At 43.6% G+C, this 27,440-nt stretch overlaps 1 protein-coding gene across 3 annotated transcripts in view; it reads right to left on the bottom strand.

Annotated features, from left to right (window-relative positions):
* Positions 1–475: 475 nt before the first annotated feature.
* LOC112248981 (tetraspanin-4) overlaps positions 476–27,440 on the bottom strand; it is a 121,812-nt gene continuing 94,847 nt past the window's right edge. For 2 of the 3 annotated variants that reach the window (XM_024418478.2, XM_024418476.2), the window contains 5 exons: positions 18,301–18,375; positions 10,358–10,459; positions 7,674–7,805; positions 2,962–3,045; positions 476–1,089 (listed from right to left, as the gene is read on the bottom strand). In XM_024418478.2, coding sequence (XP_024274246.1) covers positions 1,021–1,089; positions 2,962–3,045; positions 7,674–7,805; positions 10,358–10,459; positions 18,301–18,375 — 462 coding nt within the window. In that variant the 3' untranslated portion in view covers positions 476–1,020. The remainder of the gene's footprint in view (positions 1,090–2,961; positions 3,046–7,673; positions 7,806–10,357; positions 10,460–18,300; positions 18,376–27,440) is intronic. The other variant, XM_042320877.1, reaches the window with a different exon arrangement.

Genomic DNA, 27,440 nt, shown 5'->3' with positions numbered 1-27,440 from the left:
TCCACTGACACTGACAATCAAAGTACATGTCAAGCTACCAAGAGAGATTGTGAACCCACAAAAACATTTCTAATCAAAGGTTGTTTTGCAGAGTTTTCTGATGTTCTCATGCATTTGGTATGGAAGACTGTGTGTTCTACCTAGCTGGGACACAGGGAATGGTTTTTCATGGGGTTACACAGAAGTTGGCTCAATGTGAATGAAATAATATTGATGAGAACTGTGGGAAAGAAATGCCCCTAGGCCACAGCAGGGAGACGTTGTCGAGGATCTTGACAGATTCTGTGACAGTCAGATCTCAAGAGACATTTAGTAGCCTAGGATGACTCATGTTGGTTTTGTTGATCTGTGCAACTCGAGATGGGGCCTAGGGACCATCTTCTATTTTCAGGATATTTTGTGAACATCCAGACATTCTTAGTATTGAAGTTGCCATACTGATTTATATTATTATATTGTATACATAGTAAATCCCTACAGATTAACTTGTTTATTAAATAAGTATTATTATGAATTCACTGTTACAATGCACTATAATTTACAGTATTTCTTGACGTTGGAATAAAAAAAAACTCAAGGAAAAGTTGATTTGGATGAGCCAAACATTTACTAACACCATTATAAGAGCCATGCACTTTACTACTCATATGGCCTGTCTTAATAAATGCACTCTTGACCTGCATTCCTTAGCTCTCCTCTCGTTTCAAAAACACTTAAGATTATAGAATGATTCAAAATCATTTAAAACAAATCTTTAAAAAAGGATTACTCCTATATATTACATATATATGTTGACCACAAAATGAGCGAATAACATTTAATTCAGCAAAAAAACATCCATTGGCTCCCGATAGTACATTGTGCTTGTTTTACAGTACAGGTCGTTGTGAAGATGTTACATGAGGATTGGTCGGCGAGTCGTTGGTGAGAAAGGTCCGTCACAGAGTAGAGAGAGAGAGAGAGAGAGAGGTGTGTGCCTCACTCATTCACAGAGTCCTTTGGGGCAAAGAGGGGACGCTGCTAGGCGTAGAAGGTCTCCACTTTGACTGCTTGGCAGAACATCGTCATAGAGAAGACCAAACCCAGAATCTAAACAAAGGGAACACATACACAACCAAAACCAATGTGACACAACTACATCATCAATAAAGTGGTCGTGTCTGAATACCCATACTTGTGTCCTAAATATAGTATGGGACATTTAGAAAATCGAGTATACTTTAATAGCCCGTATTTCATAGTAATGTCGGCTTTGACAACAGTTGATAATCGGATATGGGGATTTGCTACCAAAATTAACCAATAACGCAATCGTGCAAGATGCATTCTCAGTATGAGAAAATATAACGTTTTCTAGTATGTGATTTTTTTCAATCTAGTATGGTTTAAATGCCAGGATGTTATACTCATTTCGGCTCTTCATCCAGTAGAATTCAATGCACACTTTTCCACAAAGTTGGGAAGAGGTGGGCTGTGAGTGATTGGCCCCAGTTCTCTTCAAGTAGCCAAACGACAAAACTAGGGTACTTAATTGGGAAGATGCCGAATAGCGAAGCTTCTGCGGTGGTGTTCAAATGTAGGCTAAGTGGTTTTTGTTCTCCTTAAAATTCTCACGAGTATTGCATTGTAAGCAACGTCTAAATTGGCCATGGATGGAGATAGTGATTTGGATTTGTGGTTTAACTTAATTATCTGTACTGGCCAATGATTATAACTGCGATTCTGATCCAACCATTAATTTATACATTGTTGTTCCCCTGGCCTGAAAGGATGAAAGTTCAATATGTAGCTAGATGTAGAAGTCTAATGTTAACTAGCTAACGTTGCCCATGAACGGACGTTAGGCTAGCAAGCAAGCATTTTAGCCAGGTAGCTGAGGACAACAAAAAATAAAAATGTGTACTGTATGACAGAGTGATAGAACGTTTTGTCAACATGAAAGAGAGGAGGATGGCATTAGTGTTTCTCTACAAGTAGGGTGAGTAAACAGGTTTTTCTACACACACACACACACACACACACACACACACACACACACACACAGAAATCAGAACCATGGACAGCCACATCATATTTAGCTTACGTTGATTGGACTAAATTGTTTTTGGCATCTTTTCGTTGTCACTATTAGACTAAGCATAGGTGGTGTTGATGTTAAAATGTTGAAGTTAAAGTGGTGCTGGAACAGTGCAGGCAGATCCTGTTTTCTTTGCGACAGTTGTTAAGTGGTCCAAAAATGTCTGAAACATGAACTTGTTTTACCATGCTGTAGGTCATGTAACTAACTGTACATGCAATATGCTTTGTGGACTTCACTGGACAGAGGTTGCTATATTTTGTGATAAAACAAAGGTGTGGTTGAATTTATTTTGATTGTTTAGCCCTGTATATCACGGTTGCAAGGCACATGAATAAACAGGTTATAGAGCAAACAACGAAATTATCACAAAGCAGGTTGCAGTCGTGGCATACTGTATACTTTTTATGTGCTAAATAGTATGCATTTTAAGTGTGTAGTAAGCTAGTATGTGTATTTGGACAAGACCAGTGTCTCCATTGAGAATAAAAGGAACAACCTCATGAATTTGAATTGGATTTCACTGTAATTGTTAATTGAGGCCTACTTTCAAATCATCTAATTTCTTATCAATTATTAGGGATATTAGCCTGGTTCCAGATCTGTTCAATATGTGCTTTAACCAACTCCTCTGACTTTTGTTGTCCTGCCATTCAGTCTGACACCCAATGCAAGCTACAGTAAACGTTCATATGCACAGATATTTAGAATGGAGTCTGTATAGCAAAGTTGGAAAAGCAGATACCGATCTACTGGTGCCAAGCTAAGATGTTATGGTTCCCTGTCAATAGACATCACTATAAAATGCTACCCACTGTAGCATAAGCATTCAAAACACTTTCAACGTGCACTGAAGAGTACAATTGTGTCACCAGTGTCTGTACCTGTGTGAGTGCCGTACACAAGGCAAATATCCACAGGGCCACCAGATTCTGTTGTATCCAATCCTTCACCCGCTCGTAACATGGCTGTGGAGACACACAGGAATGGAAACAAAAGTTTTACAGCACATTATACAAAAAAACATCACATTAATTTATAGCATGGGTGCCTAAGTGTAGCCTACAGCAGGGTTGGGGTACATTTAATTTTCCTTCTGGTGCTAGTCTTGGTAGACTTACAAGAGTATCGGGCCCACAGGCCCTTCTCTACACCGCCCAACACTAAGTGACACATCCTCCCATACATGCCTTTTACTCTGCAAATCATCTCCTTGTCATGTTAGCTAAGTGGGTCCCATATGGATGCCTTCAAACCCCCCTCTTCTCTGTTGAATAAATGTTCCCTGGGATAGCTACCATCCCTATCTATCACTAGGGGCGGAAGGTTGGGAGTAACTTGCAGATGGTACCATTGCTCTGTGCTGGGACAACATTTAGACGAGCGAACAAGCTGAATTTTTCATGGCCAACACAAGCAGGTTATACACTTAGGCGACAACGCCTAAAGTTTCTCCAACTCTCCCTTTTGAACATTCAAGAGACATTACATGAAACACAGTGTCAATGAAAAGGATGATGTACCACGAGACAAATACAAGTCTTCACGTATAGAATTGTGAATAGTTTATATATCCTTAAAGCAGCTAAAGTGGTTGTTGTAATAATGAAAGATAGTGGCATAGACAACGTCAGACAGCGATGGGACTGGCACAGAGTACATGAGCCTGGCATGGTATACAGCAGAAATAATTTATGCCTCCCAGTCTTTAGCACTGCTGGTTTTCAGTCTTCCCTTATAATCAGGGATTTAGACCTGTGACACCAGTTGAGTGGATTATTTCACCAAACAAGGGTATTAATCAAGTAATTATATATTAATTAACTACCAGGGGCAAAATAAAGAAAATCAGCAATGCTGCTGCAGACCTCAAGGCACAGATTTAAAAACCCCATAGAGTTGATTAACATAATAAAAAAATCCCCATCAAAATCTGTCTAAGCTAGAGATATGTTTTTTTGTTCTGTATGGGCTCAATCCACCACATACGCCCGTGTTGGCCTTCCGCATTTGCGGTGAAAAGTGACAGGGATACAGAGCTGTTTGTCAGACCGACGTGTAACACTACAGAGGTTTTCTTGAGAAGACCGATTTTTGGAAATTGTTTGGGCAACAAACTATGACCCCAGTATCGGAAGCAGAGACTCTCATGAACGGTGTTCTCCGTTTTGTTCTACGACCCCCACAAGTGTCACAGGACTCGTCTAAACGTGCCCCAAAAAAGGGGTAAAATGTGTAAAATAATATATCAACTCAGCAAAAAAAATCAACATCCTTTCACTGTCAACTGCGTTTATTTTCAGCAAACTTTCAGCAAACTCGCGCACTAGCGACTTCTGTGGTGGGCCGGGCGCAGTGCACGCTGACACGGTCGCCAGGTGGATGGTGTCTCCTCTGACACATTGGTGCGGCTGGCTTCCGGGTTGGATGGGCATCGTATCAACTTAACGTGTAAATATTTCAACAACTGAGACATAAACTGAACAAGTTCCACAGACATGTGACTAACAGAAATGGAATAATGTGTCCCTGAACAAAGGGGTTTCAAAATCAAAAGTAACAGTCAGTATCTGGTGTGGCCACAAAACACTGTCATTCCGGTCTTGCAGGAAATCGCGCACAGAACGAGCAATATGGCTGGTGGCATTGTCATGCTGGAGGGTCATGTCTGGATGAGCCTGAAGGAAGGGTACCACATGAGGGATAAGGATGTATTCCCTGTAACGCACAGCGTTGAGATTGCCTGCAATGACAACAAGCTCAGTCCGATGATGCTGTGACACACCGCCACAGACCATGACAGACCCTTCACCTCCAAATTGATCCCGCTTCAGAGTACAGGCTTCGGTGTAACGCTCATTCCTTCGACGATAAACGCGAATCCGACCATCACCCCTGGTGAGACAAAACCGCGACTCGTCAGTGAAGAGCACTTTTTGCCAGTCCTGTCTGGTCCAGCAACGGTGGTTTTGTACCCATAGGCGACGTTGTTGCCGGTGATGTCTTGTGAGGACCTGCCTTACAACAGGCCTACAAGCCCCCAGTCCAGCCTCTCTCAGCCTATTGCGGACAGTCTGAGCACTGATGGAGGGATTGTGCGTTCCTGGTTTAACTTGGGAAGTTGTTGTCCTGTACCTGTCCCGCAGGTGTGATGTTCGGATGTACCAATCATGTGCAGGTGTTGTTACACGTGGTCTGCCACTGCAAGGACGATCCGATGTCCGTCCCGTCTCCCTGTAGCGCTGTCTTAGGCGTCTCACAGTACGGACATTACAATTTATTGCCCTGGCCACATCTGCAGTCCTCATACCTCCTTGCAGCATGCCTAGGGCACATTCACGCAGATGAGCAGGGACCCTGGGCATCTTTCTTTTGGTGTTTTTCAGAGTCAGTAGAAAGGCCTCTTTAGTGTCCTAAGTTTTCATAACTGTGACCTTAATTGCCTACCGTCTGTAAACTGTTAGTGTCATAACGACCGTTCCACAGGTGCATGTTCATTAATTGTTTATGGTTCATTGAACAATATGGGAAACAGTGTTTAAACCCTTTACAATGAAGATATGTGAAGTTATTTGGATTTTTACGAATTATCTTTGAAAGACAGGGTCCTGAAAAAGGGATGTTTCTTTTTTTTTGTTACTGAGTTTATATTATTTCATTCTGAGACATATATACACTGCTCAAAAAAATAAAGGGAACACTAAAATAACACATCCTAGATCTGAATGAATTAAATATTCTTATTAAATACTTTTTTCTTTACATAGTTGAGTGTGCTGACAACAAAATCAAAACAACACTACAGGCTGATCCAACTTTGATGTAATGTCCTTAAAACAAGTCAAAATGAGGCTCAGTAGTGTGTGTGGCCTCCACGTGCCTGTATGACCTCCCTACAACGCATGGGCATGCTTCTGATGAGGTGGCGGATGGTCTCCTGATGGATCTCCTCACAGACCTGGACTAAAGCATCCGCCAACTCCTGGACAGTCTGTGGGGCAACGTGGTGTTGGTGGATGGAGCGAGACATGATGTCCCAGATGTGCTCAATTGGATTCAGGTCTGGGGAACGGGCGGGCCAGTCCATAGCATCAATGCCTTCCTCTTGCAGGAACTGCTGACACACTCCAGCCACATGAGGTCTAGCATTGTCTTGCATTAGGAGGAACCCAGGGCCAACGGCACCAGCATATGGTCTCACAAGGGGTCTGAGGATCTCATCTCGGTACCTAATGGCAGTCAGGCTACCTCTGGCGAGCACATGGAGGGCTGTGCGGCCCCCCAAAGAAATTCCACACCATGACTGAACCACCGCCAAACCTGTCATGCTGGAGGATGTTGCAGGCAGCAGAACGTTCTCCATAGCGCCTCCAGACTCTGTCACGTCTGTCACATGTGCTCAGTGTGAACCTGCTTTCATCTGTAAAGAGCACAGGGCGCCAGTGGCAAATTTGCCAATCTTGGTGTTCTCTGGCAAATGAAAAACGTCCTGCACGGTGTTGGGCTGTAAGCACAACCCCCACCTGTGGACGTCGGGCCTTCATACCACCCTCATGGAGTCTGTTTCTGACCGTTTGAGCAGGCACATGCACATTTGTGGCCTGCTGGAGGTCATTTTGCAGGGCTCTGGCAGTGCTCCTCCTTGCACAAAGGCGGAGGTAGCGGTCCTGCTGCTGGGTTGTTGCCCTCCTACGGCCTCCTCCACGTCTCCTGATGCACTGGCCTGTCTCCTGGTAGCGTCTCCATGCTCTGGACACTACGCTGACAGACACAGCAAACCTTCTTGCCACAGCTCGCATTGATGTGCCATCCTGGATGAGCTGCCCTACCTGAGCCACTTGTGTGGGTTGTAGACTCCGTCTCATGCTACCACTAGAGTGAAAGCACCGCCAGCATTCAAAAGTGACCAAAACATCAGCCAGGAAGCATAGGAACTGAGAAGTGGTCTGTGGTCCCCACCTGCAGAACCACTCCTTTATTGGGGGTATCTTGCTAATTGCCTATAATTTCCACCTGTTGTCTATTCCATTTGCACAACAGCATGTGAAATTTATTGTCAATCAGTGTTGCTTGCTAAGTAGACAGTTTGATTTCACAGAAGTGTGATTGACTTGGAGTTACATTGTGTTATTTAAGTGATTCCTGAGCTTTCTTATATCTCCTAGATATAGGATAGATACTTAAAAACCTTATTCCTTATGATACATCTGTTTTGCCATTTAAGAATGTGTTATTCACTGGGTTTCTATGGGCTATAGCCCATAGGGTTAAATACCCCTTATATTTGAATATGCCTTATACCCCAAATATAAGGCATATGAGAACAGGTAGTTATCCACAGCAGAGCAGTGTTTCCCAAATGGTGGGTTGGGTTTTAGCAAAAGCTCAGTGGACTGTGGGTGGATTGTCTGAGATTTATCACAGTATACTGTAATGTTTTGTTTACCTGGTTGGTCACAAGGAAGGTTTTTGGACCAAACAATTACATTTGGGCAACAAAAACAACCGCGTATGCGTATGTGTGTCAGAGAGAGGGAGAGTGTATGTGTGGGTACATGTGTGTTTGTTCGTGTATGTGTGATTCTGTGCATCTTACGGCGGTCCACCAGGTCCCTGGGTTCACGAGGCCACAGTTGTCGCTGTACTCCAGACAGCAGGAATCTGGCACGCGGCTGGCATTGTACACCTCAAACCAGTCCGTATGGTTGGTCACGCCACAGCAGCGGAACTACACCAGACAAGGACACTGAACGTTAATGACCGAACAGAGAGGAACACCAAAAATGCTACACACTAAAACAATTCTGCATGATTCATGAACAGAGATCGTTCTCTGGCACTTCCATACGTACGGTACCAGTCAAAAGTTTGGACACACCTACTCATTCAAGGGTTTTTCTTTATTTATACTATTTTCTACATTGTAGAATAATAATGAAGACATCACAACTATGAACTAAAACATATGGAATCATGTAAATGATAGTAGTAACCAAAAAAATGTTCAACAAATCGAAATATATTTTATATTCTTCAAAGTAGCCACCCTTTACCTTGATGACAGCTTTGCACACTCTTGGCATCTCTCATCCATCAACCAGCTTCACATGTAATGCTTTTCCAACAGTCTTGAAGAAGTTCCCACATATGCTGAGCACTTGTTGGCTGCTTTTCCTCTCTGCGGTCGAACTCATCCCAAACCATCTCAATTGGGTTGAGGTCGGGTGATTGTGAAGGCCAGGTCATCTGATGCAGCACTCCATCACTCTCCTTCTTGGTCAATTAGCCCTTTCACAGCCTAGAGGTGTGTTGGGTCATTGTCCTGTTGAAAAACAAATGATAATCCCACTAAGCACAAACCAGATGCGATGGCGTATCGCTGCAGAATGCTGTGGTAGCCATGCTGGTTAAGTGGCCTTGAATTCTAAATAAATCACAGACAGCGTTACCAGTCTCTTCTTCTTATTGGTGTCCTTTTGTAGTGGTTTCTTTGCAGCAATTCGACCATGAAGGCCTGATTCACGCAGTCTCCTCTGAACAGTTGGTGTTGAGATGTGTCTGTTACTTGAACTCTTTGAAACATTTATGTGGACTGCAATTTCTGAGGCTGATAACTCTAATGAACTCTAGGTCTTCCTTTCCTGTGGCAGTCCTCATGAGAGCCAGTTTCATCATAGCGCTTGATGGTTTTTGTGACTGCACTTGAAGAAACTTTCAAAGTTCTTGAAATTGTCTGTATTGACTGACCTTCATGTCTTAAAGTAATGATGGACTGTCATTTCTCTTTGTTTATTTGAGCTGTTCTTGCCATAATATGGACCTGGTCTTTTACCAAATAGGGCTATCTTCTGTATCCACCCCTACCTTGTCACAACACAACTGATTGGCTCAAACGCATTAAGGAAAGAAATTCCACAAATGTACTTTTAACATGGCACACCTGTTAATTGAAATGCATTCCAGGTGACTACCTCATGAAGCTGGTTGAGAGAACGCCAAGAATGTGAAAAGCTGCCATCAAAGCAAAGTGTGGCTACTTTGAAGAATCTGAAATATAAAATATATCTTATATCTATAACTTTTTGGGTTAATACATGATTCCATAAGTGTCATTTCATAGTTTTGATGCCTTCACTATTATTCTACAATGTAGAAAATAGTAAAAATAAAGAAAAACCCTTGAATAAGTACTGTATGTTAAACATATCTCTGTCACATCTTTTACTTGGATAGTTCTCCCTCATCACTCCAAAATGGTCATTACTGAATTTAAACTAGATGAACTTTGCCTGTGTGCATTTTGCAGTGTGGTAATGTATTCAATGGGGAAGGGTGGAGAGGGTTAACTTAGTCTTATGGAATGAGAACACTTGCTGCGGTTTTGACATGTGACTCAATCTAGAATTTAATATTGAACACATGGTCTCACTCACTCACTCACTCACTCACTCACTCACTCACTCACTCACTCACGATGTGCAGTCAGTCACACAACTTCACTAACGCACACTATTCACTAATGCACACTATTCACTAATGCACACTATTCACTAATGCACACTACAAACAATGAAACTGGACTTTATAATGTAAAAAGGGTCATTCTGTGATCAAATAGCCCAAAGTGATATCTTGTATCTGGTATCTTTTGACATCTCTCTGCAGCTTTCACCAGCAGTGCCTGCTGCATTTTTATCAGCTCCTTTTATTCAATCTTTTCTCTACTATCTTTCCTCACTGTGTGTTTCCTACTTTTCTTTTGCCCATGATTTGAGCTGTGGATTTTAGTCATGAATAATACAAAGCCAAGCACATCAAAGTGAGTGTGGAAACAAACAGTGTTGTTCTTCGGGGAGCCGTGCGGTCCAATTTGCATTTCTCTTACTGTTTGGCAGCCTATTTAAAGAATCCAAGGATATTCTTATTGGTTGGAATCAGGTTTGATTGCGTAATCCCTTGTCCCTATGAAGTGTCCCTATGATCATGTAATTAGCCTGCGGTACTGTATTTCTAAAAACTTGGCCTCTTTTAACACTATCCTGGTCCCAGATCTGATTGTGCTGTCTCGCTAACTCCTATGGTCATTGTCATGCATTGGTATAAACAGATCTGGGACCAGGCCAATTTAAAACAAGTGTACTGTTCTACTGCTGACCACCAGGGGGCAGTCTAAGCAGGACACATTGACTTACATTTTACATTTACATTTTAGTCACTTAGCATACGCTCTTATCCAGAGCGACTTGCAAGTAGGATTAAGTGCCTTGCGTATGGACTTACATCAGTTTGTACGATCATCCAGGCGTTGGTCAAGCCTACGTTGCCTTCGGTGCCAAAGAGCTGGAGTCCCCTCTTCAAATCCCTCTGGGCATAGTGATCAATCTGGATACAAGACATCAAGGTGAAGACATGGACATCCTTACTCATGCAAAACACACACACACAAACACTCTCTGTCTCTCTGTCTCCGAAACACACAACTTATTTACACATTCAGACAGTCAACAAACAATACATCAATCTGATATATTGCCATTGATCCAGAGCCTTTGCTCTCTCAAAAACTGTGCCAGTAGGGTAATGCAGTCTTTTGGCATGTTTGTGTAGAGGGCAACAGGCTGACACCATCAGTGGTCTGTTCAACCCGCTGTCAAAAGGGCTCTCCCAACTTTGCTAAAATCACATTTGTTTACAGCCGTTTCAACACAGCCGCAATGTAGCATGACTAATAGACTCTATACCTGATATTTGTCTGAGCAAAATAATATACGGGTACAATGTAGAACAAAAAGGTAACACAAAGGATAAAAGAGCATGAATAAGGCCTTCAGGGGAAGTGTTACTAAAATACAATTTCATGATTTTAGCTTTGTTGTTGTCTTGTATTCCCTTCTGAAAATAACAGGAGCAAAATTTGCTCTCCTGAAAGCACAATGGGCCTTATTCTGACTTGAGATGCACGCTTAACTCTGACTTTCGTGTCATTCATTGACGTCAATGGGAGACAAATTCGAGTTTAGTGCTATCTCAAGTCAGAATACGGCCCTTAGGAAATATTTCTCCTTGTATCTTTCCAGCAGATACTGGCTCATACTTCCAATCATAACTTTGCTGACACTGCTGTAACTTTAAAAAATGCATGATCAAATCTGTCTGCATAAAGATCAATCCACTCTGATCATTTTTGTGGGGAAATGTGAGGGGGATCTTGGAGGCCTGGCGATTAGGAGCTTGGGCCGGTGGCTGATGGATCGCTGGTTCGGGTCCCCGTTTTTGACCTTGTGGGAGATCTGTCGACGTGCCCTTGAGCAGGGCGTTGACCCTGGTTGCTTCTATGTGTCGATCTGAATGGGAGTCCGTTAGATGACCAATGTGATGTAGTTGTTGAGCGGCTTCACTGCAAGTATATTGTATGTTTTAAATATTCAATAAAAAATAAATAATAATATACTTTCAAAAAATTTTCTAATAATAATAATAATTTTAAAAAGCATATCCCGTGTATCGCCTTGGAACACACTGACTCATATTATGCCAGATCACCACAAGACAGCTAAACCTGCCATATTAGATTAGAGATTCAAAGAAGGATTTTGCCACATTTTTCAGCAAATGGCAATTGCTGTGGCCTCACAGTCTTTAAAGTCATTGCTTTGAGTGATTCTAATCAACTTGACGCTGCTTACAGAAGCTACTGTTGTTTTATACACACTGTTATGGATTAGCCTGAATCATGTTGTCATCAAATGTACAATTTAGAAAAGTGTGAAAACTCACCAAACACTCTCTCTTCCCAAAGCAGCTCATTATATAGCAGTAGAGCTATTAAAATCTTTCTCTAGGCCTCAAGGTTTGCTGTTTTTTCATGTTTATTTTCTTCCTGGTAGTTCATTTATGGATTAAGGCTAAACTAGAGTCCGCTCACCTGGTGTCCCAGGTCTGAATCCATCCCTTGCTCTTTCTCATTGTCTAAAAAATATGTTCTCTCCTCTGTCCTCTCCTCTGCTCCTTCATCTGTACTGATCTTAAAGAATGTACCAGCTGAAAGCCAGGCTAATGATGAGCTTCCAGCATATTTTTTTCCCCTTTCAAATCTTTTCCTGTCAGTGCAGTGAAGGGAGAGGAGAGAACAACATTTCATTTCAGACAGTGTACATAGAGTGCATTTGCAAAGTATACAGACCCCTTGACTTTTTCAACATTTTGTTACGTTACAGCCTTATTCTAAAATGGATTAAATAGTTTTTCCCCCTAATCAATCTACACACAACACCCCATAATGACAAAGCAAAAACAGCTTGTTAGAAATAAAAAATAAAACACGTAAATATTACACGCTTCGCACACCTGTATTTGGGAAATTTCTCCCATTCTTCTCTGCAGATCCTCTCAAGCTCTGTCAGGTTGGATGGGGAGCTTCGCTGCACAGCTATTTTCAGGTCTCTCTGGAGATGTTCGATCGGGTTCAAGTCTGAGCTCTGGCTGGGCCACTCAAGGACATTCAGAGACTTGTCCCGAAGCCACTCCTGCGTCTTGGCTGTGTGCTTAGGGTCGTTGTCCTGTTGGAAGGTGAACCTTTGCCCCAGTCTGAGGTCCTAAGCGGTCTGGATTTTCATCAAGGATCTCTCTGTACTTTGCTCCATTCATCTTTCCCTCGATCCTGACTAGTCTCCCAGTCCCTGCCGCGGAGAAACATCCCCACAGCATGATGCTACCACCACCATGCTTCACCAAAGGGATGCCAGGTTTCCACCAGACATGACGCTTGGCATTCAGGCCAAAGAGTTCAATCTTGGTTTCATCAGACCAGAGAATCTTGTTTCTCATGGTTCCTTTTAGTAAACTCCAAGCGGTCTGTCATGTGCCTTTTACTGAAAGGTGGCTTCCGTCTGGCCACTCTACCATAAACGCTTGATTAGTGAAGTACAGTAGAGATCGTACTTCACTAATCAAGGCCCTTCTCCCCCAATTGCTCAGTTTGGCTGGGCGGCCAGGTCTAGAAAGAGTCTTGGTGGTTCCAAACATCTTCTATTTCAGAAGGATGGAGTCCATTGTGTTCCTTGGGCCCTTCAATGCTGCAGACATTTTTTGGTACCCTTCCCAAGATCTGTGCCTCGACACAATTCTGTCTTGGAGCTCTACAGACAATTCCTTCGACCTCATGGCTTGGTTTTCGCTCTGACATGCACTGTCAACGTTGGGACCTTATAGACAGGTGTGTGTCTTTCCAAATCATGTCCAATCAATGGAATTTTTTCTACAACTCCAAGTTGTAGAAACATCTCAAGGATGATCAATGGAAACAGGATGCACTTGAGCTCAATTTTGAGTCTCATAGCAAAGGGTCTGAATACTTATGTAAATAAGGTATTTCTAAAAACCTGTTTTCGCTTCGTCATTATGTGATATTGTGGGTAGATTGATGGGGGGGACAATTTAATCCATTTCAGAATAAGGCTGGAATGTAACAAATTTTGGGAAAATCTGTGGGTCTGTACTTTCTGTATTTTTGACATTGCACTGTGTTAAATGTTTATTGGGACGAGGAATCAGGAAATGTGAAGAGAAGGCGAAGGCTCTATGCATCGTCCAAAATCGTCCCATTAACTAGGCAAGTCAGTTAAGAACAAATTCTTATTTACAATGACGGCCTACCTCGGCCAAACCCTAACCCGCACGACGCTGGGCCAATTGTGCGCCACCCTATGGGACTCTCAATCACGGCCGGTTGTGATACAGCTTGGATTTGAACCAGGGTCTGTAGTGACACCTCTAGCTAGATGCAGTGCCTTAGACCACCCGCTCGGGAGCCCCAAGTGGTAAAATGGCAAACTGTTTATCTATGTGATAGCTCCCAGCAAGGATAGAATACTGTCAAAATGGGGTCTTTTTGTGGTTCTATTCTCTCTGGAGGTATTCCCTTTAATGTCGTATGTTTATTCAAATGCATTCATATGTATTCATATTTATTCATAGGGAAACATTGACAGGAGCTGTTCACGTTTTGTTTTCCACAGTCTATTTTCCTCAATGCTGCTTTGCTCCAATTCTACTTATTGTATTATGGTTTTATCTCAACCTGATTGCAATATTGAATTCTATGAAGTTTAAATCAACAGATACTTTTACCAGACGTGGGTTCAAATAGTTTAGTATTTGTACTTTGAGCGATTGGTTGAGCCTGCCTGTAACGGCTGTCCTCTTCGTCTGAGGAGGAGTAAGAAGGATCGAACCAACATGTGTCCATGTTCATATTTATTTAAACTCAGAACACTAAGACCAAAATAACAAAAATAGACCAACACAAAAAAGTTCTGCCTGGTACAGATACGAAACAGAAAACAACTACCCACGACTCAAGGGCAAAACCAGTCTGCCTAAGTATGGTTCTCAATCAGAGACAACAATTGACAGCTGCCTCTGATTGGGAACCATACCAGGCCAAACACATAGAAATACAAACATAGAACAAAACATAGAATACCCACCCACATCACACCCTGACCAAACTAAAAATAGAAACAATCTACGGTCAGGGCGTGACACTGCCTGAGTGCCAGTTGATCCTGCCTGGAGTGCCAGAAGTCCAGCTAAAGTGTTTGAAGCAAAACAAATACTATTTGAACCCAGGTGTTTTTATTTTATTTTTTACTCTCAACACCCCGACAGGATTTCAACAATGTGTTTCTCCTTTTCACACAAAGAACAGAACATTTTATGTTTTGTAGGTAGTCCAATGAATTAGTCATTTCATGTCGCCATTAATTTAATGGGTGAATCACTATGATTAGTAGTGTGTTTTACCAATCAAACGTTTCTCTCAGCACGAAATGAAACTTCTCCATGCTTGAAATGTATTCAGGAACTGGTTACATGACTCAATTTCAAATTGCTACATTGAACCTCAGTCCCATGCTAGTGAGGTTGAAATGTGCACCTTGTTTATGTAAGAAATATGATCCTTACTATTATATACAACAAACTGAGTTGTGCCACACATTGGAGAAAATGTTACTGTCTTTCATTTGAGTCACATTCTAATGCTTTCATCATTGACGCTTTTACAAATATTAATGAATTAATCATATTGTAAACTAATAAATTATTTTAAAAAACACATTATATAATGTGTATACCAACTGAAAGTGACTGACACCAACTCCAGGTGACTCTGACAACTTCCATGGACATGTGAGTCTGTCCTAATATGGACAACGTACGGATCACCATTTTCCTACAGTAATTGGTTTGACCGACACGGTTTCCTAGTTGGAAAGGAACCCCCGCCTGGCTGCTGTAACTTTTTTAATGACCCTATTTGATTAGGTGGTGATGAGACTAGGTCAGCGTTTCCCAATCCTGGTCTTGGGGAACCCGAGGGGAGCACATTTTAGTTTAGTTATTGAAGTCAGTCAAAGATGGCAAGGTTGTCAGCTGTAGGCTGGCATTAGGTGGCACGCGCTGATGTGTTGAAGGAACAGATGGGAATGTTCAAGGCCATCAGTGGAGTAGCGGTGTTGTGGGAATGAGACCCGGCAACAGAATACTGATGAAGGATCAGAAATCAGCTCTCTGGGTAAAGTTTCCTCATTATTTCGTACTTTCTCATTTATGTTGAATCAACGTGACTGGTAGGTTGAATATTTCTGAAATAGGGCAGCAACAGACTGTACACTGTTTTTGTAACTCAGATTTCCAGCGGTAACTGATACATTTTGCGATAACGCAAGTTGACATAACCATTAACGTCATGCGCCAACTCATTTGACCACTATGACCTTGCTGAATCGTGTGTTTAGTGCTGGGCTGAAATAAAAGCCAGCACACACATCTGCCTTCCAGTGCCCGTAATGGAAAACAATGTTTAAAAAAAAAGAACATAGCCTTCCCAACAATAACATTAACATGTAACTCTCTTATGTACATATGGAATGGCCCTGCGGTTGAAGAACATCGTAGAGTCCATTTAAACTAGCCGCTGGAGGACCATTCCCTTTCTTTCTTCATTCCTTTCTTAAGTCCTACAGTACATCTACGGTACGCCTGGCTTTTACAGGGCTCCGGTCTTTTACCCAGTTTCTCATTGCACTGCTTTGTGTAGAACAGTTAAGAAATTAAACTGAATCATTCAGATCCGGAATGGAGGATAGGGGATCAGACATAGGGACTAGGGTGGGGACTGACATCCATAGCGGAAGGGATATAAATGGCTGAAAGCCCAGGAAGATGCTACCAATCCAGGAACTCTTCTAGAATTACACACCAAGTGAGACAAACCAAAGGATTATAATGGCTGTGGGGCAGAGGATTCAGATTTAACAGAGCCTGTATGGGTTTTATTACATAACCACAGATAAAAAGCTATACACAGTACGAGAGTGGGAAAAATCAAATACACTCAAAGGAAATAAAGAGGGAGGAGAAAAATATCAAAGGGTAGGATCATTATTTACTAAAAGGTACAGGCGGAGACTGTAGACACCAACGGCCTTGGCCCTGGCCCTCGGGGTAGCGAGGATGCCACAAGTCATGCATAATGGATTAGCCGTGGCCGATAGATTGGAGGGCGTCCCGTTATTGGCGCACCGCTTGTTTAGATGGATTGAATTTGAAATGCTGTGAATTGTACTATTGGGTCTGTGCATGCCAGTGTACTGGTGTGTATGTAGGAGCAGGTTGTATGTGTGTGTGTGTGCGAATTTTATTATTAATCCCTTCCCAAGTTGGAAATGCTCTGATGTGTAGAGATGTATTTATGTTGAAAAGCCAATGCTCCTCTACTTTTCAATCCAGTTCCACAGACATGTGACTAACATAAATTGAATAATGTGTCCCTGAACAAAGGGGGGGTTCAAATCAAAAGTAACAGTCATTATCTGGTGTGGCCACCAGCTGCATTAAGAACTGCAGTGCATCTCCTCCTCATGGACTGCACCAGATTTGCCAGTTCTTGCTGTGAGATGTTACCCCACTCTTCCACCAAGGCACCTGCAAGTTCCCGGACATTTCTGGGGGAATGGCCCTAGCCCTCACCCTCCGATCCAACAGGTCCCAGTCGTGCTCAATAGGATTGAGATCCGGGCTCTTCGCTGGCCATGGCAGAACACTGACATTCCTGTCTTGCAGGAAATCACGCACAGAACGAGCAGTATGGCTGGTGGCATTGTCATGCTGGAGGGTCATGTCAGGATGAGCCTGCAGGAAGGGTACCACATGAGGGAGGAGGATGTATTCCCTGTAACGCACAGCGTTGAGATTGCCTGCAATGACAACAAGCTCAGTTCGATGATGCTGTGACACACCATGACAGACCCTCCACCTCCAAATCGATCCCGCTCCAGAGTACAGGCCTCGGTGTAACGCTCATTCCTTCGACGATAAATGCGAATCCGACCATCACCCCTGGTGATTCAAAACCGAGACTCGTCAGTGAAGAGCACTTTTTGCCAGTCCTGTCCTGTCCAGCAAAGGTGGGTTTGTGCCCATAGGCGACGTTGTTGCCGGTGATGTCTGGTGAGGACCTGCCTTACAACAGGCCTACAAGCCCCCAGTCCAGCCTCTCTCAGTCTATTGCGGACAGTCTGAGCACTGATGGAATGATTGTGCGTTCCTGGTGTAACTCGGGCAGTTGTTGTTGCCATCCTGTACCTGTCCCGTGTTGTTCGGATGTACTGATCCTGTGGAGGTGTTATTACACCTGGTCTGCCACTGCGAGGACGATCAGATGTCCGTCTTGTCTCCCTGTAGCGCTGTCTTAGGTGTCTCACAGTACGGACATTGCAATGTATTGCCCTGGCCACATCTGCAGTCCTCATGCCTCCATGCAGCATGCACATTCACGCAGATGAGCAGGGACCCTGGGCATCTTTCTTTTGGTGTTTTTCAGAGACAGTAGAAATTCCTCTTTGGTGTCCTAAGTTTTCATAACTGTGACCTTAATTGCCTAAGCTGTTTGTGACTTAACGACCGTTCCACAGGTGCATGTTCATTAATTGTTTATGGTTCATTGAACAAGCATGGGAAACAGTGTTTAAACCCTTTACAATGAAGATCTGTGAAGTTATTTGGGTTTTTACGAATGATCTTTTAAAGACAGGGTCCTGAAAAAGGGACTTTTCTTTTTTTGCTGAGTTTATATTATTACATTCTGTGAGACTTAAACGGTACTGGAATCAACCACAATAAAAAATAAATAAATAAATAGCAGTGAGATGTCGCCTTACCTGGTCTTGGTAAACAAAGAAGAGCATGATGGACAGAATCTCCAAGAAGAAGATCAGCAGAAGGAGGATGAAGAACTGTGGAGAGGGAGAGGAGAGAGAGGGAGAGGAGAGAGAGGGAGAGGAGAGAGAGGGACAGGAGAGAGAGGGACAGGAGAGAGGGGAGAGAGAGGGAGAGAGAGGGACAGGAGAGAGAGGGACAGGAGAGAGAGGGAGAGGAGAGAGAGGGAGAGGAGAGAGAGGGAGAGAGAGAGAGGGAGAGAGAGAGAGACGGACAGGAGAGAGAGGGACAGGAGAGAGGGAGGGAGAGAGAGGGACAGGAGAGAGAGGGACAGGAGAGAGAGGGACAGGAGAGAGAGGGACAGGAGAGAGTGGAGAGAGAGGGAGAGGAGAGAGAGGGAGAAAGCGGGGAGAGAGAGAGAGAGAGGAGAGATTTTTATGAGTTGACCCATCAGGCCCAGGAAACGCTCGCCAGAGACATATTACATGCCTGTGCAATATGAGATTTAACTTGAGAAAGGAAGAGCGGGGAGACAGGAGAGCAGGACAGACGAACTGTCAGGAAGAGTGAGTTGAGGAGACATGGGAGATCGAACGCCTTTAGATCATTCTGCCTTATATGTATTTAAGACTGACGAGAAGAAGTGGAGGAGTGGGACAGTAATACTCAGAGAGACAGGTTGGGCCGTGATACAGTGAGCTGCAAAAGTATTGGGACAGTGACACATGTATTTGGCTCTGTACTCCAGCACTTTGGATTTAAATTGATACAATGACTAAGAGGTTAAAGTGCAGACTGTTAGCTTTCATTTGAGGGCATTGTTATCCATTATCGTTTTGAACCGTTTAGAAATTAAAGCACTTTTTGTACATAGTACCCCCATTTTAGGGGACCAAAAGTATTGGGAGGAATTCACTTATGTCTATTAAAGTACTAAAAAGTTAAGTATTTGGTCCCATATTCATAACACGCAATGATTACATCATGTGACTCTACAAATATCACACCCCCTGTTATTGTAATGGTGAGAGGTTAACATGTCTTTGGGGTATTATTTGCATCTGAAACTTTCCCACTCATCATTATTCACGATTCATTTAGGATGATCCATAATCATGTTAGCGCCCACATTAATGTAGAAGTGGTTAGAAACATATTCTATTCTTATTTACAATTTACAATAAAAGGGACTCCAAAATGACACAATACATTATTTACCATTCATTTCTATTGGGCACAAAATAATCTGAATCACAACCAAAACAAACAGCAAATGCATCCAACAAATTTGTCGAGTCACAAGCTCGACGTAGTCATTGCGTGATTTATTTTATTTTCTCACCAGCCAAAAGGTTTCTGCCCTAGTGCACTTCATCTCTCTCTCTCGCTGACTCCCTCTCTCTCGCTCTCCCTCCCTCTCTCCTCCTGAACTCATACAAACCAAATGGAATTTGTAGCCGGCATCAGACAAAAAAGTACTCTTGCAATATACCGAAGTCGAAACCAAATACAATTCAACAATTAAGGAAATTAGAAACAGAAAAACAGAATGAGTTGCTTCAATTAAGATGGAAGTTAGAAAACCAATTGGCTGTCAGTTAGAGAGGATGTCAGGTAGGGAGTCGGTAATTGAACGGCAATCATATCTACTGCCAAAACCTCCTTCCCTCTAAAACGTCTCAGTCTGGCATGATATTGGTTGTAATGTGATAGCAGGCAATCCATCAATCAAGTTGATAGTTGACTCATTCCCATGCCGCAGTTCGAATGAGAACCACATGCAGCTGAGTGAACCAACAAGCAACATTGAGCTTAGCCAATGTTAGGGCGGCAGGTAGCCTAGCGATTAAGAGCGGTGGGCCAGTAACCTAAAGGTTCCTGGTTCAAATCCCCAAGGTGGAAAAATGGGCTGTTCTGCCCTTGAGCATGGCAGTTGACCAACAACAACTGCTCCCTGGGTGTGGATAACATGGATGTCAATTAAGGCAGCCACCCGTACCTCTCTGATTCAGAGGGGTTGGGTTAAACGTGGAAGACGCATTCAGGTGTGCAACTGACTAGGTATTGCAAAGCCTTTGTAATGCCTCACAACTGCTGGTGACTTTATGTACATGTGAAAACAACAAAAGTATGTGGCTGTGAGGGTAGCCCCCACTACAGTAGCCAAACCAGCCATGTTATTTATGCTATGACTTGTTTCTCCTCTCGTCAGGCTTTGATGATATCCTAGTTTAGTGGAGATCAATGCCTTGGCAGTGAGAGCGATGAGGAGAACTATAATGAAACTGCTGGTCGACCATTGATCTCGGGCGGTTTATCGACTCTCTGTGATTCCCATTCAGCATGAAAGCTACCGAGGGTCTTTGTTGATAGACGGAAGAGGGAGAAACTGAAGGCATGCCACTGTGAGACGGTGCCTCCCAAATCAATACCTTTAGGAATCCAGCTATGTCGGACCGATAACTAACTTAGGGTGGTGGGAAGGTTACAACTCTGCCAGGTCCCAAATTACTCTCGACTGGCGGCCCTTTTGCTTTGTTGTGTAGCCACTGATCTGAAAGGATGGGCTACGCGAAAGCAATGCTGTGGTGTTTTTAAAGATTGCACCAATGTCAGATTCCGGCCCACTAACTAAAACCCAACCTTCCACTCATCACCTTTGACCTGGGGCTAGTCTTGCACGTCTCATTTCACACCCATAGAGATTTAGTAGAGATTTAACTCCTGGACTGTGACTTAATGCAGTGAGTCTGTGGTGGAGGTAGAAGCTTCCAGAGAGGCTGTTATTAGCCGCAGACAGGGCTCTAAAGTGCAACCAATTGGTTCGTATGCGACCAGGAGTGTTATTTTGGGAGCACTGTGCGACTTGGAAAAAATCTCTCAGATAATAATTGTTGTAATGATAAGGCGAGTGCAGATTCGAAGGCGTCATGGTTGCACCATTACTACAGCGGAAACGGCTTGCTTATAGCCCAACCAGGTCAAATGACCTGACCCATATTACCGGCACCTCATTTTTGCATACCTATAGTGGATCGCAGGGACCACATTTGACATCTATAAGCCATGTCTTGAGCCATTCTAAAACTACTCACACGTCGTTAAACATTTGTTTACACCAGTGTTGTAAAGTACATAAGTAAAAAATACTTTGAAGCACTACTTAAGTCGTTTTTTGGGGGCATCTGTACTTTACTATTTATTTTTGGCAACTTTTACTTCACTACATTCCTGAAGAAAATAATGTGCTTTTTACTCCATACATTTTCCCTGACGCCCAAAAGTACTTGTTTACATTTTGACAGGAAAGTGGTCCAATTCACACACTTATCAAGAGAACATCCCAGGTCATTACTACTGTCTCTGATCTGGCGGACTCACTAAACACAAATGCTTTGTTTGTAAATGATGTCTGAGTGTTGGAGTGTGCACCTTGCTATCCGTCAATAAAAAACACAAGAAAATTGTGTTGTCTAGTTTGCTTAATTTAAGGAATTTTAAATGATTTATACTTTTACTTTTGAGACTTAAGTACATTTTAGCAATTCCATTTTCTTTTGAAACTGAAGTATATTTAAAACCAAATACTTTTAGACTTTTACTCAAGTAGTTTTTTACTGGGTGACTCACTTTTACTTGAGTCATTTTCTATTAAGGTATTTTTACTTTTACTCAAGTATGACAATTGAGCACTTTTTCCACCACTGGTTTAAAAAAAGAAAGGGAAAAGCTCATAGCAATGAATAAATGACAGATCTCTTGCATGTTTTCATAACCAACCTGACGTTTTTTCAAAAGACAGTGTACAATGTTATGCATCTCAATAGGGAAACTGTGCTTTTACTGTCACGTTCTGACCATCGTTCGTATATGTTTCTATGTTTTGGTTGGTCAGGGTGTGATCTGAGTGGGCATTCTATGTTGGATGTCTTGTTTGCCTATTTCTATGTCTGGCCTGATATGGTTCTCAATCAGAGGCAGGTGTTAGTCATTGTCTCTGATTGGGAACCATATTTAGGTAGCCTGGGTTTCACTGTGTGTTTGTGGGTGATTGTTCCTGTCTCTGTGTTTTGCACCAGATAGGGCTGTTTTGGGTTTTCACATTTCATTGTTTTGTAGTTTATTCATGTATAGTTTTCCTTTATTAAACAAACATGAATCATCACCACGCTGCGTTTTGGTCCGCCTCTACCTTCACCACAAGAAAGCCGTTACAGAATCACCCACCACAACAAGACCAAGCGGCGTGGTGAAAGGCAGCAACAGTAGCGAAAAGAGGAATGGACATGGGAGTACGGTTTGGACTGCAAGAGTATGGACTATACTTCTTGGGAGGAGATAGACAGGTGGGCGGTCGACCCAGGGAGAGTGCCGGAGCCCGCCTGGGATTCAATGGAGCAGTGCGCGGAAGGTTATCGGAGAATGGAGTTGGCGAAGCAAGCACGGCGGCGCGGACGGAAGCCCGAGAGTTAGCCCCAAAAATTTATTGGGGGGGGGCTCACAGGGAGTATGGCTACGCCAGGTAGGAGACCTGCGCAAACTCCCTGTGCTTACCGGGGGGCTAGTGAGACCGGGCAGGCACCGTGTTATGCTTTGGAGCGCACGGTGTCCCCAGTGCGGGTGCATAGCCCGGTGCGGTACATTCTAGCTCCGCGTATCGGCCGGGCTAGAGTGAGCGTCGAGCCAAGTGCCATGAAGCCGGCTCTACGCATCTGGTCCCCAGTGCGTCTCCTTGGGCCGGCTTACATGGCACCAGCCTTGCACACGGTGTCCCCGGTTCGCCTGCATAGCCCAGTGCGGGCTATTCCACCTCGCCGCACTGGCAGGGTGACCGGGACCATTCAACTGGGTAAGGTTGGGCAGGCTCGGTGCTCAAGAGCTCCATTGCGCCTGCACGGTCCGGTCTATCCAGTACCACCTCCACGCATCAGCCCTCTGGTGGCAGCTCCCCGCACCAGGCTTCCTGTGCGTGTTCTCGGCCCAGTACCACCAGTGCCAGCACCACGCATCAGGCCTACAGTGCGCCTCGCCTGTCCAGCGCTGCCAGAGCCTTCCTCCTCTCCAGCGCTGCCGGAGTCTCCCGCCTATCTAGCGCTGCCAGAGCCTTCCTCCTCTCCAGCGCTGCCGGAGTCTCCCGCCTGTTCAGAGCTGCCAGTCTGCAAGGAGCTGCCAGTCTGCAAGGAGCTGCCAGTCTGCAAGGAGCTGTCAGAGCTGCCAGTCTGCAAGGAGCCGCCAGAGCTGCCAGTCTGCAAGGAGCCGCCAGAGCTGCCAGTCCGTATGGAGCGGCCAGAGCCGCCAGTCAGCATGGAGTGGCCAGAGCCGCCAGTCAGCATGGAGTGGCCAGAGCCGCCAGTCAGCATGGAGTGGCCAGAGGCGCCAGTCAGCATGGAGCGGCCAGAGCCGCCAGTCAGCATGGAGCGGCCAGTCAGCATGGAGCAGCCAGTCAGCATGGAGCAGCCAGAGCTGCCAGTCTGCATGGAGCAGCCAGAGCTGCCAGTCAGCATGGAGCAGCCAGGATCTTCCAGATCCGCCATTCAGCCAGGATCCGCCATTCAGCCTGGATCCGCCAGTCAGCCAGGATCTGCCGGAACCGCCAGTCAGCGAGGATCTGCCAGAGCCACCAGCCAGCCAGGATCTGCCAGAGCCTGCTACCTGCCTGAGCTTCCCCTCAGTGCCGAGCTTCCCCTCAGTGCCGAGCTTCCCCTCAGTCCCGAGCTACCTCAGTTTGGAGCTGCCCCTCAGTCCAGTGGGGCCCGTTGTTAGGTTTCCTAGGCCAAGGTTAGCGGCGAGGGTCGCCACTCAAGGGACGCTAAGGAGGTGGACTAAGACAATTATGGAGTGGGGTCCAGCGCCAGAGCCGCCACCGCGGACAGATGCCCACCCAGACCCTCCCCTATAGGTTTAGGTTGTGCGTTCGGAGTCCGCACCTTGGGGGGAGGTTCTGTCACGTTCTGACCATCGTTCGAATATGTTTCTATGTTTTGGTTGGTCAGGGTGTGATCTGAGTGGGCATTCTATGTTGGATGTCTTGTTTGTCTACGCTGCGTTTTGGTCCGCCTCTACTTCACCACAAGAAAGCCGTTACATTTACACAATGTAGAAAACTAATATTCCACAAACGACTATGTAATATCAGACAGGTATTCGTATCAACATTTTAGCTTTTATAATAAACAAATGCCTTTAGTCACATAATACCCACTGGGAACAGAACACAATTGAATGTCTATTACACATTGGTTCAACGTAATTTCATTTAAATTACGTGGAAACAAAGTTGATTCAACCAGTGTGCCCAGTGGATAGTTTCTTCTTTCTAGGGCACAACATGTGCTGAATTTAGCTAGAATTCATATAGGCTGTATCTCAATCAATCAAAAAATCTCATTTTCTGGTGCTACAAATGAAAATATAATTTAGAGCCCCGGCTTCAGGTTAACCATAATGGAATGTTGACCATTTTGCTTGACAACCCAGTTTACAGCGACCTGGTTCAAATTGACTGAAATGTGTTAACGGATCTGAAATGTGTCCCTACAAGACCACTTCAGAGCGGTCAGACTAGAAGTAGCAGTATACAGTGTAAAAGCATGGCAGTCCACCAAAATGGCTATTAATAAGCTCTGTTCCATATTAGTAAACTACTTAGAATGTGTGCCCAAAGCTTTGTTCCAATATGCGTACTAGCAAACCACTTGAAATGTGTGCACAAGGGCAAGGCTCAGTGGCGACCTGTCATTCAGGGCAGGTGGGGCAGAGCCCGTTTTGAGCCCCATCTTTCTAGCCTGTTTGCACGTTATTTCGGCATAAATATGTCATATTATCAGCTTGCAAACAATGTAAAAAAATATATAATTCTAGTTAATAAAGCTGCTAGTAGTTAATACAAACATGGTCTCTTTTTTGCTTTCTTGAGTAAGGCAGCTCCAAAATGCGGGTGTTTCAGCTTAGCTCAGTGCTTTCTGTGGTGGTGGGGCAGGCAGTGGAAAATACAGAGCGTAGGGGTTGTTTTTTTCCAAGATCCCAGTTGTCTTGAAAGTAGGGCCGATTTCAAGTTTTCATAACAATTGGTCATCTGCATTTTTTGGACGCCGATTATGGCCAATTACATTGCACTCCACGAGGAGACTGCGTGGCAGGCTGACCACCTGTTACGCGAGTGCAGCAATGAGCAAGTTGCTAGCTAGCATTAAACATATCTTATAAAAAACAATCAATCTTAACATAATCACTAGTTAACTACACATGGTTGATGATATTACTAGTTTATCTAGCTTGTCCTGCGTTGCAAATAATCAATGCGGTGCCTGTTAATTTATCATCGAATCACAGCCTACTTCGCCAAACAGGTGATGATTTAAGAAGCGCATTCGCGATAAAAGCACTGTTGTTGCACCAACGTACCTAACCATCAACATCAATGCCTTTCTTAAAATCAATACACAAGTATATTTTTTTAAACCTGCATATTTAGTGAAAAGAAATTCATGTTAGCAAGCAATACTAACTAGGGAAATTGTGTCACTTCTCTTGCGTTCTGTGCAAGCAGAGTCAGGGTATATGCAGCAGTTTGGGCAGCCTGGCTCATTGCGAACTGTGTGAAGACCATTCCTTCCAAAAAAATACATTTTCCAGAATTTTACATAATTATGACATAACATTGAAGGTTGTGCAATGTGACAGCAATATTTAGACTTAGGGATGCCACCCGTTCGATAAAATATGGAACGGTTCTGTATTTCACTGAAAGAATAAACGTTTTGTTTTCGAAATGATAGTTTCCGGATTTGACCATATTAATGACCTAAGGCTTGTATTTCTGTGTGTTTATTATATTATAATTAAGTCTATGATTTGATATTTGATAGAGCAGTCTGACTGAGCGGTGGTAGGCAGCAGCAGGCTTGTAAGCATTCATTCAAACAGCCCTTTCCTGCGTTTGCCAGCAGCTCTTCGCAATGGGGCAGCAGGGTAGCCTAGTGGTTAGAGCGTTGGACCGGAAGTTTGCAAGTTCAAACCCCCGAGCTGACATGGTACAAATTTGCCGTTCTGCCCCTGAACAGGCAGTTAACCCACTGTTCCTAGGCAGTCATTGAAAATAAGAATTTGTTCTTAACTGACTTACCTAGTTAAATAAAGGTTTAAAAAAATAAAACCGCCTTCCTGTTCAAGTGGGCACAGCACAACAAGTTGAGTCCAAAAATGTATTGTACGCTGCTGCATAAATGATGTAATAATCCAGGGAGATATGTATACTGTAGCTACAGTAATAAAGTAATACTAAGTGTATGTTGTGCAGTAAACTGTTAGTAGCACATGTGCCTCACCCTAATAATTTGGTCCCTTTTCCCCTCCAAATTTTGCCTACAGTCCTGACTTGGTGGTGCACATGTATAGCCTGTTTTAGATAAATATAATCAATGAATATTGTAAGAGCTTTCATTGTCTGCTCATATGCCCCCTTTATTTATCCAACGGTTCTGACTCTGTGTACTATGCCATAGTTTGTAAGCGCATTCGCGATAAAAGCACTGTTGTTGCACCAACGTACCTAACCATCAACATCAATGCCTTTCTTAAAATCAATACACAAGTATATTTTTTTAAACCTGCATATTTAGTGAAAAGAAATTCATGTTAGCAAGCAATACTAACTAGGGAAATTGTGTCACTTCTCTTGCGTTCTGTGCAAGCAGAGTCAGGGTATATGCAGCAGTTTGGGCAGCCTGGCTCATTGCGAACTGTGTGAAGACCATTCCTTCCAAAAAAATACATTTTCCAGAATTTTACATAATTATGACATAACATTGAAGGTTGTGCAATGTGACAGCAATATTTAGACTTAGGGATGCCACCCGTTCGATAAAATATGGAACGGTTCTGTATTTCACTGAAAGAATAAACGTTTTGTTTTCGAAATGATAGTTTCCGGATTTGACCATATTAATGACCTAAGGCTTGTATTTCTGTGTGTTTATTATATTATAATTAAGTCTATGATTTGATATTTGATAGAGCAGTCTGACTGAGCGGTGGTAGGCAGCAGCAGGCTTGTAAGCATTCATTCAAACAGCCCTTTCCTGCGTTTGCCAGCAGCTCTTCGCAATGGGGCAGCAGGGTAGCCTAGTGGTTAGAGCGTTGG

This window comes from Oncorhynchus tshawytscha, linkage group LG04 (genome assembly GCF_018296145.1).
Source record: "Oncorhynchus tshawytscha isolate Ot180627B linkage group LG04, Otsh_v2.0, whole genome shotgun sequence".
NCBI lineage: Eukaryota > Metazoa > Chordata > Actinopteri > Salmoniformes > Salmonidae > Oncorhynchus > Oncorhynchus tshawytscha.
The sequence above is the reverse complement of the archived record's forward strand: the minus strand, read 5'-3'. Positions and strand labels throughout refer to the sequence as shown.